The 19,647-nt window shown below is 39.8% G+C and overlaps 1 protein-coding gene across 2 annotated transcripts in view; it reads right to left on the reverse strand.

Moving 5' to 3' along the window:
• DSCAM (DS cell adhesion molecule) overlaps nucleotides 1–19,647 on the reverse strand; it is a 718,005-nt gene that overhangs the window by 589,712 nt on the left and 108,646 nt on the right. For both annotated transcript variants that reach the window (XM_087861321.1, XM_087861322.1), the window contains exon 2: nucleotides 10,915–11,232. In XM_087861321.1, coding sequence (XP_087717447.1) covers nucleotides 10,915–11,232 — 318 coding nt within the window. The remainder of the gene's footprint in view (nucleotides 1–10,914; nucleotides 11,233–19,647) is intronic.

Raw genomic sequence — 19,647 nt, forward strand, 5'->3', positions numbered from 1 at the left:
GCTGATGCCAGTATTTGAGACCATTTTTTTTTCTTTTTTTTTTTTAATGATTTTTTATTATATTATGTTAGTCACCATACAGTACATCCCCGGTTTCCAATGTAAGGCTCGATGACTCATTAGTTGTGTATAACACCCAGTGCATCATGCAATACATGCCCTCCTTACTACCCATCACCGGTCTATCCCATTCCCCCACCCCCCTCCCCTCTGAGGCCCTCAGTTTGTTTCTCATAGTCCATAGTCTCTCACGTTTCATTCCCCCTTCTGATTACCCCCCCTTTCTTTATCCCTTTCTTCCCCTACCAATCTTCCTAGTTCTTATGTTCCATAGATGAGAGAAATCATATGATAGTTGTCTTTCTCTGCTTGACTTATTTCACTTAGCATTATCTCCTCCAGTGCTGTCCATGTTGTAGCAAATGTTGAGAACTCGTTCTTTCTGATAGCTGAGTAATATTCCATTGTATATATGGACCACAACTTCTTAATCCAGTCATCTGTTGAAGGGCATCTCGGCTCCTTCCACAATTTAGCTATTGTGGACATTGCTGCTATGAACATTGGGGTGCATATGGCCCTTCTCTTCACTACGTCTGTATCTTTGGGGTAAACACCCAGTAGTGCAATGGCTGGATCATAGGGTAGCTCAATTTTTAACTTTTTAAGGGACCTCCACACTGTTTTCCAGAGTGGCTGTACCAACTTGCATTCCCACCAACAATGTAGGAGGGATCCCCTTTCTCCACATCCTCTCCAACAATTGTTGTTTCTTGCCTTGTCTATTTTTGCCATTCTAACTGGCGTAAGGTGGTATCTCAGTGGTTTTGATTTGAATTTCCTTGATGGCTAATGATTTTGAACATTTTTTCATGTGTCTGTTAGCCATTTGTATGTCTTCATTGGAAAAGTGTCTGTTCATATCTTCTGCCCATTTTTTGATTTATTTGTTTCTCGTGTATTGAGTTTGAGACGTTCCTTGTAGATCTTGGATACCAGTCCTTTATCTGTAGTGTCATTTGCAAATATATTCTCCCATTCCGTGGGCTGCCTCTTAGTTTTTCTGACTGTTTCCTTGGCTGTGCAGAAACTTTTAATCTTGATGAAGTCCCATAAATTCATTTTATCTTTTGTTTCTCTTGCCTTTGGGGATGTGTCATGAAAAAGGTTGCTTTGGCCGATGTCGTAGAGGTTGCTGCCTATGTTCCCCTCTAGAATTTTGATGGATTCCTGTCTCACATCGAGGTCTTTCATCCATTTGGAGTTTATTTTTGTGTATGGTGTGAGAGAGTTGTCAAGTTTCATTCTTTTGCATGGAGCTGTCCAATTTTCCCAGCACCATTTATTGAAGAGACTGTCTTTTTTCCACCGGATGTTTTTTCCTGCTTTATCAAAGATTAGTTGCCCAAAGAGCTGAGGGTCCATTTCTGGGCTCTCTATTCTGTTCCATTGGTCTATGTGTCTGTTTTTGTGCCAGTACCATGCTGTCTTTGTGATCACAGCTTTGTAGTACAGCTCGAAATCCGGCATTGTGATGCCCCCAGCTTTGTTTTTCCTTTTCAACAGTTCCTTGGAGATTCGGGGCTTTTCTGTTTTCATACAAATTTAAGGACTATTTGTTCCAGTTCTTTGAAAAATGTCATTGGTATTTTGATTGGGATGGCATTGAAAGTGTAGATTGCTCTGGGTAGCATGGACATTTTAACTATGTTAATTCTTCTGATCCATGAGCATGGAATATCTTTCCATCTTTTTATGTCTTCCTCAATGTCTTTCAAGAGTGATTTATAGTTTCTAGAATATAGGTCCTTTACGTCTCTGGTTAAGTTAATTCCAAGGTAACGTATGGTTTTTGGTGCTATTGTAAATGGGATGGATTCCCTAATTTCTCTTTCTTCGGTCTCGTTATTCGTGTATAGAAATGCAACTGATTTCTGAGCATTGATTTTGTATCCCGCCATGTTACTGAATTGCTCTATAACTTCTGATAGTTGGGGAGTGGCTTCTTTTGGGTTTTCCATATAGAGTATCATGTCATCTGCGAAGAGAGACATTTTGACTTCTTCTTTGCCGATTTGAATACCTTTGATCCCTTTTTGTCATCTGATTGCTGTTGCAAGGACTTCTAGTACTTTGTTGAATAATAGTGGCGAGAGTGGGCATCCTTGTCGAGTTCCTGATCTTAAGGGAAAGGCTTCCAGCTTTTCCCCATTGAGAATAATATTTGCAGTAGGCTTTTCATAGATGGCTTTTATGAAATTGAGAAATGTACCTTCTATTCCTACACTCTGAAGGGTTTTAATCAGGAAAGGATGCTGTATTTTGTCAAATGCTTTTTCGGCATTGATTGAGAGGATCATATGGTACCTGAGTCTTTTCTTGTTGATATGATGTATCACGCTGATTGATTTGCGAATATTGAACCATGCTTGCATCCCAGGTATGAATCCCACTTGATCGTGATGGATAATCCTTTCAATGTACTGTTGGATTCTATTAGCAAGTATCTTGTTGAGGATTTTGGCATCCATATTCATTAGGGGGATCGGTCTGTAATTCTCCTTTTTGAGGGGGTCTTTGCCTGGTTTGGGGATCAAGGTAATATTGGCCTCATAGAATGAGTTTGGTAGCTTTCCTTCTGTTTCTATTTTTTGAAATAGCTTTAGGAGAATAGGTATTATTTCTTCTTTGAATGTTTGGTAGAATTCCCCAGGAAAACCATCCGGGCCTGGAGTTTTGTTATTTGGAAGGTTGTTTATCACTGACTCAATTTCTTCATAATTAATTGGCCTGTTTAAGAAATCAATTTCTTCCGGTTTCAATCTTGGTAGTTTATAGGTTTCCAGGAAGGATTCCATCTCTTCCAGATTGCTTAGTTTATGGGCATATAGCTGTTGATAAAAATTTCTAATAATCCTTCCAATTTCAATGGTGCTCGTCGTGACCTCTCCTTTTTCATTCATAATTTTAATAATCTGGGTCCTTTCTCTTTTCTTTTGGATAAGTGTTGCCAGTGGTCTGTCAATTTTATTGATTCTCTCAAAGAACCAGCTTCTAGTCCTGTTGATCTGCTCTACTGTACTTCTGGTTTCTGCTTGATTGATTTCAGCTCTAATTTTGGTCAACTGCTTCCTCGTGCGTGGATTAGGCCTAGAGACCATTTTTTTTTTTCTAATCAGGGTTTTTAAAACTAGAAATGTCCCCCCAAGCACTGATTTAGTGGCATCCCCAAAATTTTTTCTTAGATTTTGTGCTTTCACTTTCACTTTCATTCCATTCAAAATACCTTCTATTTCCTTCTGCTTTTTCTTTTGCACAGACTATTTAGAAGTGTGTTATTTAATATCCTAACATTTGGGGATTTCCTGGAGTTACTGATTACTATCTTAATTCCATTGCAGTCAAAGAATATATTTTATATAATTTTATTTTTTTAAAAATTCATCTGAGACTTTCTTCATTCCCCATAATGTGGTTTATATTGATAAATTTATGTGTGACCTTGAAGATAATGTGTATTGTGCTTTTATTGGATTCATTGTTCTCTATTTAAAAGTTAATATGGTCAAATATTTAATAGTGTTGTTCAAATATTCTTTATCCTTGATGATTCTGCCTATTGCTAATTAATAAAAGAGGGCTGTTGAAATCTCTAATGATAAATTTTGATTTGTCTGTTTCTCCTTGAAGTTCTATCAGTTTTTACTTCATGTATTTTGAAGTGCTGTTGTAGGGGGCATAAACATTTAGAACAGTCATATCTTCTGATTTAAATGACTCCTTTATATTATGAAATGAAATTTAACCCTTGTAATATTCTTTTCTCTGAAATATACTTTGATATTAATGTACTTACTCCAATTTTTTTATGTTGTTGATTAAATTTATTTGATTTGATGAGCATAGTACATATTTTAGCATCCTGTAACCTTTAACATATCTGTATCTTTATATTTAAAGTACATTTCTTTTAAGCGATATTTGAAACTAATCTAGCAACTTCTGCCTTTTAAATCAGATAATTGGAGCATTTATATTTAATGTGCATATTGGTATTCCATGGTGCACTGGGTGTTACATGCAAATAATGAATCACGGAACATTTTATCAAAAACTGGGGATGTACTGTATGGTGACTAATATAACAAAATAAAAATTAGAAAAAAAAATAGTAATGTGTATATGGTATGGTTAGGTTTAAATCCATCATCTTGTTTTTTTATTTCTATTTTCTATTTTTACCATCTATTCTTTGTTTCCTTTTTCCTATTTTTTATTCTTTGTTTAGAGTTGAGGATTTTTTTAATGATTCCATTTTTTTCTTTTATTATGAAGATTATTAGCCATAACTGTTTTGCTATATATAGTGACTGCTTTATATTTTATAGCATACATTTATAACTTATCATAATCTATATTCAGGTGATATTATACAATCTCACATATAAGAAAAAAAACCTTCCAAGAGTATACTTCTACATCTTTACTCCAGGTCTTAGTGTTATTATTGTCATACATTTTACTCATATATATGTTACAAATCTCACAAGACATTATTATTATTATTATTGTTTAAACAGTCAATTGTCTTTTAAAAGATTATAAGTACCAAAAAATTATGATTTAAAGAAATCTACAGATTTGATGTGAACCCCATCAAAATACCAATGGCATTTTTCACAGAACTAATGACCTTTTTCACAGAATCCTAAATTTTTTATGGAACCACAAAAGACCATGAATACCCAAAGCAATCTTGGCTTTGAAAGAAGAACAAAGGAGAGGTATCATGCTCCCTGATTTCAAACTATACTACAAAGCTATAGTAATCCAAGAAGTATGGTACTGACACAAAAACAGACACATATCAATGGAATAGAATAGAGAGCCCAGAAATAAACCCATGCATATGTGATTGATTAATCTATGACAAAGGAGGCAAGAAAATACAATGGGGAAAAGATAGTCTCTTCAATAAGTGGTGCTGGGAAAACTGGACAGCCACATGCCAAAGAATGAAACTGGACCACTTTCTTAACACCATATCAACACACTAAAATCAACTCAAAATGGATTAAAAACTTGAATGTAAGACCTGAAAACAGTACTCCTAGTGGGGGGGGGGGAACAAAGGCAGTAAGCTCTTTGACATTTGTCTTAGCAATATTTTTGGAGGCCAGTCTCCTCATACAAGGAAGAAAAAAGCTAAAATAAACAAATGGGACTCCAATGAACTAAAAAGCTTTTGCACAAAGAACCATTAACAAAATGAAAAGTCAATGCACTGAATGGGAGAAGATATTTGTAAATCAAACATCTGATAAGGGTTAATATCCAAAATATATAAAGAACTCACACAACTTAATATCAAAACAACAACAACAAACACACACAAAAAAATAATCTGATTAAAGATTGGGCAAAGGACTAGACAGACATTTTTCCAAAGACATGCAAATGACCAATAGGTACACGAAAGAATAGTCAATATCATCAATCATCAGTGAAATGAAGTATCACCTCACACTGCTCAGATTTGCTATTATCAAAAAGACAAGAAATAGCAAGTGTTGGCAAGAACGTAGAGAAAAGGGAACCTTCATGTACTGTCGGTGGGAATGTAAAGTGGTGCAGCCACTATGGAAAACAGTATGGAGGTTCCTCAAAAGATTTAAATAGAACCACCATACAATCCAGGACTTCTACTACTGGGTATTTACCTGAAACAAAAACACCAATTCAAAGAGATATATGCACCCCTATGTTACCCGCAGTGTTATTTACAATAGCCGAGATACGGAAGCAACTTAAGGGTCTGTAGATAGGTGGGTAAAGAATATATGGGGTGTGTGTGTGTGTGTGTGTGTGTGTGTGTGTGTGTAAAATAGAAAATTATTCAGACATAAGAAAATGAAATGTTGCTATTTGTGACAACACGGATGGGCCTAGAGGGTGTTATGCTAAGTGAAATAAGTTAAAGACAGACAGATACTATATGATTTCACTTACATGTGGAATCTAAAAAACAGAACAAATGAGCAAACAAAAAACAAAATAGGAATAGACTTAGAGAGAACAAACTGTTGGTTACCAGAGCAGAGAGGTGAACTAGGTGAAGGGGATTAAGAGGTACAAAACTTCTAGTCATAGAACAAATAAGTCATGGGGATGGAATGTGCACCAAAGGGAATGTAGTCAATAATACTGTAAAAACGTCGTGTGGTGACGGATGGTAACTACACTTAGCGGGGGATCATTTTTTAATGTATAAAAGTATCAAATCACTGTGATGTACACCTGAAAGGAATAGGATATTGTCTGTCGTTGCTGTGCTTTAATTTTAGAAAAATGTAATTTGTTTTCCCACGTGGTTACCACTGTCACTTTCTTCTTCCCTTCAAGTAGATCCAAGATTCCATCGGGTGTCGTTTGTCTTCTGATTGTAGGACTTCCTTTAAGACTTCTACAAGTGCAGGACGGCTGCTGATAAATTCTTTTAGCTCTCATGTGTCCAAAAAAGCCTTGATTTTTTAAATAAAAATATTCTACCGGATATAGATACAGATTTCTAGATTTACAAATTCCATTTCCTTTCAGTACTCTAAAGATGTCACTTCTCTGTTTTCTCACATTGATTCTGAAGGGAAATCTGCTGTCATCCTTGTTTTTGTTCCTCTGTGTGTAACGTGTCTTTCTCCTCCGGCTGTTTTTAACGTTTTGTCTTTAGACTGGTCCTGAGAAATTTGATTATGATGCGCCTTGGTGTATCTTTCTTCATGTTATCTTGTGCTTGGCGTTTGCAGGGCTCCTTGGATCTGTGAGTGTACAGTTTTCATCAAATTTGAAAAATTTTGACCAGAATTTCGACTATGTATTTATTTTGTTTGTTTCACCATCCATTCCTCTGCGACTCTATTTGTGTATCAAGCTACTTGAAATATTTTTTTTCCAATTTTCTTTGGAATAGATTTTATTATTTAGGGCTGTTTCAGGTTTGCAGAAAACTTTCACAGAAGGTACAGAGAGTTCCCCAAAGGGATACACTCCCTTTACCCACCCTGGCAGTCTCTCTTGTTATTAACATGTTCCTTAGTGTTATGCATTTGCTCCAATTAAGGAGGCAGTATTTATACATTATTATGAAGTAAAGCTCATAGTTTACCTGAAGGTTCCTTCCGTGCCATCCAGTTCTAAAAAGAATGTTCTGTATCCACCATTAAGGTATCATCCAGAAATTTTACTGCTTAAAAATGTCCTATGATCCACGTATCCACCCCTCATTTCCTCCCCGTAGTCCCTGGAAATCACTGATATTTTTATTGTCTCTATATAGTTTTGCCTTTTCCAGAACGTCAAAGAGTTGTAATCATACATTTTATAGCCTTTTCAGATTGGCTTCTTTCACTTAGTGATATGCATTGACTATTCTTCCATGTCTTTTTCGAGGCTGCATAGCTTATTTCTTTACATTGCTAAATAATACTCCATTGTATGGATATACCACAATTTGTTTATAGTTACAGGAAAAAAATTATTCCAATGCTTGTTAAAATGTAAAGGAAGACTTTACTCAAGACTATTGCAAGTAGGACTCATGACTATTCCAACAGGGGAGAGAAATTTTTCTCAACTCCAAATACAGCAGACAAGTGGGGCTTTCTAGCCAAAGGGCAGAGTGAGGGGATCAGTTGATAGAAGATTACCCAGAGGAGACATGAAGGCTAAAGGCAGGACTGACTCACACATCAAAGTAAGATGAGGAACTTGATCAGATGTCAGAGTGGCAGGATGTCAAAGGGAGGGGATGACTGAGTAGGAGTCTTACTAAAACTGGGCTCCAGAAGGACAGACAGAAGGTCAAGGTTGAAGACTAGTGGAGAACAGGGCTCACAGGAGCCTGACTAAGGTTTCTGCAAGGAAAGAGTCTTTGTTATTACCCACTCACATACTGAAGGACCTCCTTGTTACTTCTAAATTTTGGCAATTACGCATAAAGCTGCTATAAAAATTCCGTGTGTAGGTTTGTACGTCCCCATCTGGAAACTCAAGGCAGTGTACTGGGGCAGTCACAGGGCTCGCCTGCTTCTTCCAGCTTCTCTAGGATCACTCTCTTCTATCAGGTGATGGCCAGTCTTGACAATGGTGACTCTGTATGTCTTGCCTGCTTCTTGTTGTTCCTGCTTCTTCCAGCTTCTCTAGGATCACTCTCTTCTATCAGGTGGTGGCCAGTCTTGACAATGGTGACTCTGTATGTCTTGCCTGCTTCTTGTTGTTTCAGAGGAAAGAGTAAATTCAGCCCCTGCCACTCCACCTTGGCCAAGAGCAGAAGTCCCAGTCAGATGCTATCAACCCCAGTAAATGAAAGAGGAAACAATCACTAGAATTTTTTTTTTTTTACTTGTCCAAGGTCATACTGCTGATGACTATTTGCTGGGGGCCAGGGGTGGGCCAAGGGTGGAACTGCTTCAAGAGGTCTGTCTGCATTCCAGTCCTTGGAACAGAAAGGGGAAGAGGTACTTGACTGTGGAGTGCAAGGTGACCCAGCCTTGCTGATTCATGACACATGATGGATGAAAAATCCACTCTTGCTGACACCCAGACCTAAGTCCAAGTTGCTGGAAACTGTGAAGAATGAGAATTTCCTATACTGCCAAAGGAGAGATTATGAGGCCATTTTACCCAATGGATTATTCCAGGAAAACCCCAACACCAATCGAGAGGGACCCTGAGACACTTAGGAAGACCTGATGTGTAGGGGCTACCCCATGAGCCAGCCTTCCCTCTGCTCCAATCTGCACTCCAGCCGTCACTGGGTAGCGCAGACCGGACACCCCCACCTGCCCTTCCAAACAGCCGTCCAGTTCCATGCTAGCATCTACATGAAAAGGGTGAAACCAGATTTTCAAGATTCCAATCAAAAATCTAAAATATTATTATTACAGTCACAATATCTTCACAACAAGAAGTAAAATTAAATGAGAAAACAAAGTTCATGTGGGTGACGTGACTGTCCAGCTTGTAAGTTCCCACGGACGCAGAAAACACGTGTTTGCTGGACTCGGTAGGAGTCAGGGGTCAGGAATACCAGCCCATGGACAGCGCGAACGTACTCATGCGGAAGTGGAAGGTGGCCCCGCCGCCAGACGATGCCCTTTCCACCCCTAAAACATGCACTGTCACCCAAAAGCAATCAATTCCATGACAAATTTCCCAAATGGCAGTTAAAACAGAAGTAAGCACTGAATTCCTTTATCTGACAGGAAGCCCAAGAAAGAAATAGCGGATTAACACATACAAGCATAGCTGTTTGAAGTTCTGGGTTTTTCTGTAAGTGGCACTTTGTAGATCATAAACATGTTTCCATAACACATCATTACCATTTGCAGCCTGCCAAGCAAAAGGCACTCGCTCTATCCTCCTGTTTGTCAGGTTTAGAGGTCTCTGTGCAAATTTCATTTGCTTTATTTTAATTATTTGGGGTATCAACTTTTCATATCTCTTGATTAGAGCCCATCTTCCTCTCCTAAGTGCGCTCTTGCCCAGGTGCTAGAATTCATGAGCGTGTCACGGAGATCGAAACAGAGTTGGGAAAATGACTAGCTAGCAGAATGAACCGCCGTCTAATGTTGGATTGCTTGCATCAAAGGGATCAAGTGCAGGGATTCAGAGACATCTCATAATTCGCTCACGTTGTGAACTCTTCAAGCAACACCTCCTCGCTTCCTGCAGGCATTATTACAAAGCTCCCCCAGCTACCTGGTGCATTAGACAACAATCAAAGTCGCACTCTCTTTGCCCTGACATTATATTGTGTCAGTCTACCGTAGTACTTGCAAGGCGAAGCTTAAAAATATTTAAAACAGTGTTTGCTAACTAGAGTCTAGCTGTAAGCTTGTTTCTCGGGGCTTTGCTAAATCTACAGAATGACACAGCGTGTCCTGTATGTATACCTTTTTATGTCTGTGAATCTCAGACTGTATTCCTGGGTTGACTTGTAAGAATGTGATTTTAAAAATACAGAACATGTTGTTATGAAAGACTATGGACTCTGAGAAACAAACTGAGGGCTTCAGAGGGGAGGGGGGTGGGGGAATGGGGTAGACCAGTGATGGGTAGTAAGGAGGGCACGTATTGCATGGTGCACTGGGTGTTATACACAACTAATGAATCATCGAACTTTACATCGGAAACCGGGGATGTACTGTATGGTGACTAACATAATATAATAAAAAATCATTAAAATAAATAAATAAATAAATAAATAAATAAATAAATAAACAAATAAATAAATAAAAATCCAAAAAAAAAAAAAAAAAAGGAAAGGGACACAACAAACTCAGGATTTACTCTTTGGCAACATCCTAGCAACAGGGGACACAGTCAAAATTGTTAAAATGATCCTTTTTTTATTTCACAAGGAAGACAAGAATATTTGGCTGGTTCTGTTTCAGTTACATTACACCTTAATGCCAAGGTTTTACTCCGCTTCAGCTGTGTGAACTCCCCCCTCCCCTTCTCCTCCCCACTCCCCCCACGGTCTGCCTCTAGGAAGGGGTACAGCGGGGGCTGGGCAGCAGGAGCAGGAAGCAAACACACTGGGTTTGAGACACTGAAAAGTCTGAGTCGCAGTATCAATCAGTCAAAATATAATACATTGGGGTTACAGTTTAAACCTTACCCACTTGCTATCACTAATTTCACGTCTTAGTTCCAGGGGCACAAGGCATTTTGAAACCCAGTCAAGGGGTGCCTGGATATCTCAGAGAAGCCACGGTCAGTGTCAGAATGAACTGACCATAGGGTTTCCACTGGTCCTCAGCTGATGGCACCTTATGGTTTGTCACTGGCTCCCCCTCCCCCCGCCCACCATCCCAAGCAGGCACAGAGGGAACAAAGAGGAGGAACAGTACTCACCAGCCTTGATGTGGACATCCTGACTTCTAATTTTCCCTGAAGGATTTTCAGCTGTGCAATAGTAAGTATTATCATGGATTAAGGTACTAAAGCTTGAAGGAGGGAAGGGAAAAATTTGGAGAGTGCCGTTGGCGTGGACGTGGCGGATCCCGGGGACATCGTAGATCTCCTCGCCCGTCGCTAGGTACCATCTGAGAGACACAGGAGGGACGCCTGCAGCGGGGCAGGGCACCAGGGTCCCCGTGGTGCTCGCAAACACTACCTCTTGCAGAGATGCATTGACAAAGTAGAGGCTGGAGTGAAGGTCCTCACTGAAAACTACAAGAAGACAACACAAGAATCGGTCAGTAAGGCACGAGCTCCAAACGTGGCCTTCGGTCAGCCTGGCCTCACAAGGTTGTTTTGAGAAACAATTGCCAGGTTTGACTCAAATGAAATAATTCAAAATCGCTCAACTACTATGGACAGAGAGGCTGGTACTAAGCAATAAGCTACTATCCTCACTTCAGACCTTGTACACGAACGGAGAAATTATCCCAGATCTCAGCTTGCAGTGGCTTACTTAGCAGCCTGTTCCCCACACCCCGTTCTGCCTCCACAGTACTGACCACTACTGGGATTTACGCTATGAATTTTGTATTCATCTATCGTCTGTCTCCCCTTCTAGTGCCTGAGCCCCATGAGAACAAAGTCATGATCTGTTCGCGCTTTTACCCAGAGCACAGAGCCTAACACCCAGCAGGTGCAGGGTGAACAGAAGCTAAAGGAACCAACGACTAGGTCCAGCGACTAGGACCAAATTGCTCTGGGTGGGAGGTACACTGAGAGATATTCCAGAATGAAATTAGTCACAATTCTGAATAATTAAAGTCTATGTTTATAGGTAAAACATTTTAAAAAGCACAACTAGTTTTCTAAAAACAGTGTCCATAAGTCAAGCAGAGAAAGACAATTATCATACAGTTTCACTCATTTATGGAACATAAGAAATAGCAGGGAGATCGGTAGGAGAAGGAAGGGAAGAATGAAGGGGGGGTAAACAGAAGGGGGAATGAACCATGAGAGACTGTGGACTCTGGGACACAAACTGAGGGCTTCAGAGGGGAGGGGCGTGGGGAATGGGATAGACCGGTGATGGGTATTAAGGAGGGCACGTATTGCATGGAGCACTGGGTGTTGTACGCAAACAATGAATCATGGAACACTGCATCAAAAACTAAGGATGTGCTGTATGGTGATTAACATAACATAATAAAAAATTTAAAAAAAATAAAAACAGTGTCCAATCAACGATACATTGTGTTTTTGTGTTTGTTTTTTTATTGAGAGGTACAGCACTAATACAGAGAACTCCGACAGAAGCATCACCCAACTGCACCAGCCCATGACAGTTTCTGCTCTGATTTCTATATTTCCTCTCCTGGTCCATCTGCCTACATGCCGTACCTACATGATTAGTCCATGTAATAATGTGTATACATAAAATACACTGTTGTTATAGGCCGTGCTTCATTCTCCTAACATTATTTCATACACCAAATTCCGTTTTTCTATACAGACCTTGCAAGTAAATACTGGATGCATATTTTCCCTAATACAATTTTCTATTTTCCTGATCTTAGTTATTTAAATCGTTTCTGTTTTAACTGCTACAAATAAAACATCTACAAACCAGCTCACACATATATGGCTTTTTAATTCACTGACTGAGTACCCATGTCGCACTCAGTAACAAATAGTCACAGAGTGTCATTTGCGTGAACAAAGGAAACAACTTCTAGAATCCAAAAATTAACCAGAAGATTTTTAAAAGGCCACGAAGACCTACTTCTCAGATGTTCACACTTATATATGACTTCCTAAAAACAAATCCTCGTCACATATTCACAAGACAGAAAAGAATTACTCTCATTGGGCAGAGATGTGAACATTAGTCAGGGAGCACGTGTATCATTGCAGGCCACGTGACGAAACTCAAGCTGTTACTCTGGTCTTGTGAACAGCAGCTCTGCCAGAGGAGTCTAGGCTCCCCTTGGCAGAAGGAGATGTGCGGGTTCAGAAGGGTTGTCACCGGACCAGGGATTAGGGCCTAGGAGGTCCCAGATGCAGGATTCGGTCTTTCTGATAAAGATTTAAGCTCATTATATGGCTGCCTTTACTCTATAAAGCCAGTTCCCAGGGCAGCTGTGTTGATGAGACTCAGCGTCCCCCGGAAAGTTCCCCCGAGCACCCACCCACTTCCTCCTCCATCTCTCTCCCGGGCAGTGCCCACCAGCGTGCCCACCGGGACCAGCGCTGACTCTCTCTGAGCTGGCAAACACAGGGGCCGCCGTGTGTCAAAAGACGGCAGAGAAAAATCCACTCTGTAAAAGTGATAGAAACTGTTTGATGGCTTTCTCTGCCAACCATAACTAAAGACTTTAGCAATGCTCCATAAATCAGAATCTGAAAATTATTGCTAACTAAGAAATTGGCTCAGATCGGAAGCACAGTTAATAGTTAAACATCACAGCTTTCAACTCGAGTAAAAATGCTGATGGTGGCACCGTGATTTTACATCTGAGCTTTCGAGGAAACTGACATCACCCCAAACACATTGTTAGGAGTGAGGTAACTGTCACTCTTCAGGGCTAATTAATTCCTCCCAGATTCTTTTTTGTTCCCTCCCCACACGACTCCTCTGTCAACTGGATTTGGGTAATTTGAGCTAAATAAAATTTAGTCATATTTGAATTCATTCTCCTGTCTCATAAAAGTAGCCCTGTTAAGGATAGCAAATCTTTGCAAACATGGATGCATGTAAGAAATATTTCATATATAAATGAGGAATTATTTAAATGACTGCGAAAGAAATGCAAAATAAATGTTTAATCTGAGTAGTTAAGAAGATAAGTGACCCATGGGGGATTACTGTCACTTCTCCTTACATTTTTTAAAGGTAGTTCGCATCAGTCTTTCTACTTTATACCACTGGGTTTAATAATGTAACATAAACTCATTCTCTAAGATACACATCATATGGCCACAGGCAAGAGAAAACCCAACTATATTCCAGCAGCTTCTGTTTCCTCCATCTAAGGGGCCATCCATCTGCTTAAATAATAGTACTTCATTTTATGGCATGCTGCGTGCACTTTAAATACAGCAACATTTGCTCCCTCCAGTAAGGGCACGGGTAATCTCGCTGTGAATTACGTGAGTCTAAAATTTCCCTGAAACTAACTGCAGTTGAATAACAAAAAGCTAAACAAAACATTTGGCATAATCTTGCTGCACAACTCGGCGTATAAAATCCTGGGGTATGGACACTAAGGACGCTAAAGGAAGGGGCTTCGGAGGATTGCTCTTCCATTGGCAGATTTCTCCACGTTTTATATCATTATAACAGATGGTATAAGCAGGGCTCCCGTGACAACATAAAGAAGAATGTTACACTAAAAAGAAGAATAAGTCTACATTGCTTTCTTTGAATTCCAGATCTGGCCAGGTGAAGAGACATGAAAGAAATGCTAGAGAAAGCAATGACACGATCGCTCTTTCATGTGAGAGTATTTATGGAGCACCTGCCCTAAACCAGGCTTCAGGCAAGGGCCCAGGAATGACGATTTACATGAGTCAGGGCACTGATCTCAAGGAATTTTTAGCCTAGAGGGTGCCACGGTCAGTAAAGAGTCAACGATAACTCTTTGCTGAGCGTCATCGTCGTAGAATTAGTCGCAAAATGTTACAGGAGCAGGAAGAAGAGAGACTACCAAAGCCTGGGGAAGAGGAGGGAAACTCTCCAGAAGACAAGAGGAAAGTAGATTCTACGCAGAGGGCATAAAAAGGTTAGGACACTGAGTCATCACAGACAGGAGAGAAGCGAGAAGATACTGGATAACGGGAACTTCACGGCTGAACTAACAGTGATGCAGAATTTGGGAGAGGGAGCTTGAGCTTCTTTATACTCACTTACTCTGTACACACCTGCTCCTCACCCACTAACAAGACCTGGTGCTGTGCAGAGGCCTGGGGACACACGAACACCCAAGACTTGGAGGGTGATCTCAGGAAACTTCCCTTTCAGACGCTTATTATCAAGTCTAGATCATAAGAGGTATCAGATCTCATGCTAAGACGCAAGAGCTTTATTCTGCAGGCCACAGGAAGTCCATCCAGAGGTATATACCCAAGAGAAACAATACACACGTCCATGAAAAAATCTGTACACAAGTGTTTAAAGCAGCATCGTTTATAATAGCCAGATGTGGGAACCACTGAAGAACGGATCAACAAAATCTGGTGTGTCCGTCCAGTGGACTTAGCAGCAATGAGAAATGAAATACTGATTCACGATCTAGACACAGATGACCCTTGATAGCGTCATGCGAAGTGAAAAAAAACAATCACCAAAGGCCAACACATTCTACGATTATGTAAATTCACATGAAAGGTCCAGAAGAGACAACTCTGTAGGAGAGAAAGGAGTGATTTCCTTGGAGCTGTGGGTGAGGGTAAGGGGTGACAGGGTGGTAGCTAAAGGATGCAGTTTCTTTATAAAGTGATTAAAACGGTCTAAACTTGACTGTGGTGAAGATTATACATACCTGTAAATTTACTAAAAACCACTGAATTGTACAAATGGGTGAATTTTATTACATGTAAATGAGATCTTGATAAAGCTGTTTAAAAACAAGAGAGAATCAGTGAAAGTTTTGATGTAGAACCAATTGATGCCTTCCCAAATTGTAGTTTTAGAAAGTAAACACTGGGTTCACAAGGAGTGGAGACGAGAGGCAGGAAGTCCAATTAGGCTGCTGTGGGCGTGGCCACGACCTGCCTGGTCATTGATGGAGTGAAGGGAAGAGAAACCTAACTATATGAACATGGCTGATGTGATCCTGCTGGAATGTGTGGGCAGGGCCTTGGAAGGAATGAGACGGAGGAAGAGGGAAAATAATTTGTGGTCAAATTCCGTAGTTTGCACGTCTGGCTGCATCATTGAGCCATAAGCGAAAATAGAGAACGTACAAGGCAGAGCTGGTTGGGCAGAGGAAACAACAATGTCAGATTCACTAAGGTTAAGGGGGCACTGCCTTTGGGCCACCCACTAGTGAGGTGGGAATAGGGGTCTAAGACCCCAGAGAGAGATACCACAATCGGGGAAACTGAAGCCCACCATTGAGTGAGACATACTAACGAGAGTGTAAAGAATAAGAAGACACAAAAACCAGAGATGGGGTGGGTGGGGGGCCGGGTAAAACAGGTGAAGGGGATTAAGAGTACACTTATCTTGATGAGCACTGAGTAACATATCAAAGTGCTGAGTCACTATATTGTACACCTGAAACTAATAGAACACTGTACATTTTCTACACTGGAATTAAAATTTGAAAAATAAAATGAAAGTTAAAAAAAAACAAAAAACAGAGATGGGGGGATTGTCTGGGTGGCTCAGTCAGTTAAGCGTCTGCCTTCGACTCAGGTCATGCCTTGCATTGGGCTCCTCGCTAAGTGGGTAGTCTGTTTCTCCCTTTTCCTCTGCCCTTCCCCCCTGCTTGTGCTTGCTCTCTCTCTCTCCCTCTCTCTCAAATAAATAAAAATCTAAAAAAAAAAAAAAAAAAAAAAAAAAAACAGAGATGGACCCTCAGGGATACGGAAGATATAAAAGGTGAGCAAAGGATATCTGACCAAGGACGACTGTCACCCCAGTCTATAATGAACTCCTACAAATCAATAAGAAAAAGAGAATCTGATTTTAAAAAATGTACAAAAGCCATTATACGAGTAGCCAATACACCCATGAAAAAATACTGAATGTAACTAGTCATCAGAAAAGTCAAATTAAAAGCATGAGGAGGGGGTGCCTGGGTGGCTCAGTCAGTTAAGCATCTGCCTTTGGCTCAGGTCTTGATCCTGGGGTCCTGGGATCGAGCCCTATGTCGGGCTCCCTTCTCAGCAGGGAGTCTGCTTCTCTTTCTCCCTTTGCCTCTCCACCCCCCCACCCCAGTTTGTGCTCGCTGTCTCTCACTCCCTCTCAAATAAATAAAATATATTTTTTTGAAAAGCAGGAGTTACTACTATACAGCTTTTTTTTTTAAGATACTATTCTTTTTTTTCTTTGATGTAAAGTTTGATGATTCATTAGTTGCGTATAACACCCAGTGCACCATGCAATACATGCCCTCCTTACTACCCATCACCGGTCTATCCCATTCCCCCACTCCCTCCCCTCTGAGGCCCTCAGTTTGTTACTATACAGCCTTCTGAATGATTCAAGTGGAAAAGATACAATATACTGAGTGTCTCAAGGATATGAAGCAAAAGGAAGCTCACACACTGTAGGTAGGAGTATAAACTGATAAAATCTGTGGAAAACTGTTCACCAGTATCTACTAAGGTGGAACATATGCATATCCTATGACTCAACAATTCACCTGCTAGGTATTTATCCAACAGAAATGTATGCATCCTTTCGCCAAAAAACCACATGCTGGAATAGTCATAGCAGTGGTGTTTATAAAAGTCCCCAACTGGAAATCACTCAAACAACCATCAGTAGTAAATAGTATGATATATTTGTACACTGAATCACTACATGGCAGTAGGAATGAATAATCTATAATTATAAAAAATATAAATCTCACAACTATAACGTTGAAGCAAAGCAAATAGACACAACAAGAGTAAATACTGCATTATTCCATTTATGCCAAGCATAAAAATAGAAAACACTAAACTATGATGGTAAGAATCACAGGTTGGGGTGGGCATAGAGAGTGAAAAGACACAGGGGCATCCAGGCTGCCGGCTGTGTTCATTTTCTTGCTCTGGGTGCTGCGTACACTGATGCGCTAAGCTAATGAAAATATCACTGAGCTGCATGCTAGGATGCGTACCCTTTTATGTACATATTCTATACTTCAATTAAGAGTTAAATATTTTTAAAAAATGGAAAAATAAAAATCCATCATGAAGATTAAGAGGAAATTATTAAATCAGGAGCCCAAATCCAGGAGAAAATGATGCTTTAGAAAGAAAAGGATAGCATGTGGGGAAGTCAACCAGTGGTTTTCAACAGTGTCAATTGCTTCAGAGAGATCAGAAAACACAAGAACCAAAACAGACCATTCGATTTGCAAATTGGGTATATTCATTTTGAATGGAAATGCCATTTAGGACTAAAACACTTTTATTGATTTTATAGGAATATGTGAGTGGATGTGCTTAGTAAAATGCACTGCTTCCGTAAAGGTCTTCCAAAACGAAAAGGGATATAACTTCGCCTTAGGTAAATATTATCTAGAAAGCAAAACCCTTCACTGATTCAGAGATTCCAAAATGTTTTTATGTTTGAATAAATGCTTTGAAATTTAGTGTCATTTTGATCAGACGATCTGAAAGCAGATAAATGAATGGTCTCATAATGACTTGGAAAGCATTCCAAACTTCTATAAAATAATTCCACAACAGGCTATAAAAATATGCTCATATGTTATGCATTTAACTCTAGTATATTTCAATTATTCTATCTATTCCCCAGCATGAAGCAATAGTGCAACTCTTCTTATGAATTAAGAACTGGATAAAACTTCACAACGGCATAAAACTTTGAAATATGAAATCCTGTTTCTGGCCAGGATAAAACAAAACAAAACAAAACTAACAAAAAGCCAGGAACTGGATTTACCCTCCCATAAGTAAACATTTCAGGTAATATAGAGCAGTAAGCCATGAAAAGAAGGGGACAGATGAGCTAGGCCTGACAAGTGCCCAACTTACTTCCCAGAGAGAGTTCCCAAGTCCTTTCAAAAGGAGGCAACCTAAGTAGAACTTGGTGAAATTTCTGAGCTGAGAAAACCAAATGAGAGGTGTGGGGAAGCCAGGACTGCTAGATGGATGAAGCAGAGAGAAGGAAATTGCCCAGACTTCCTCCAGGGAGCTCCAGAGACTCAAAGAAGGTTCCCTTCCCTGAGTCTCTGGCTGGGTACAGATATTTGCATGTATATGAGGAAACTGCTAGATAAGAAACACCAGAAGGGAGCAGGGGGGAAACCACTGAAGCTCCTGTGGAGGACAGGCTGGTTTATACTCTAGCCGGCCAGACTGGAAAGAATTAATGCACAGGTTATCAGCTAGAGCACTCGAAAGTGTATCAGCACCACATTGAGGACCAAATGGATCATAACAAAGCCTAAAGGGGATCCCAGAATGGATCTCAGAAGGAATGGAATTGATTCCAAGTAACTTAACTGCCCAGCAAACACATTTTAATACTGGTTAATGGAAAAGAACAAAATCTAATAATCAATAATGTAACATTTGCAATGTCTGGTATTCAATAAAAAAATGGACACAAGCAGGAAAATATGATCTATCATCAGGAATAAATTCATTCAATAGGAACAGAAACAGAAATGAGAGATGAAAGAATTTGCAGGCATGGACCCTAAGTAGCTATTATAAGTAATCTCCCAGTATCTTCAAGATAGTGGCAAAAAGCAAAGGCATATTGATGAAAGAAATGGAGACCATACAAATAGCCAAGATGAAACTTCCTGAGATTAAAAATTCAATAAATGAAATGAAAACATGAAAATGAAATTAATAGCAGATTAGAGGTTGCAGAAGAAAATATCAGTGAACCAAAAGATGGAGCAGTAGAAAGTACGGAAATTAAAAAACAAAGAAAAAAAGTCTGAAGACAATAAACAAAAAATTAGTGAAGCACCTGGGTGGCTCAGTCGGTTAAGC

Source organism: Ursus americanus, chromosome 4 (assembly GCF_024610735.1).
Source record: "Ursus americanus isolate L20-20 chromosome 4, mUrsAme1.1.p, whole genome shotgun sequence".
NCBI lineage: Eukaryota > Metazoa > Chordata > Mammalia > Carnivora > Ursidae > Ursus > Ursus americanus.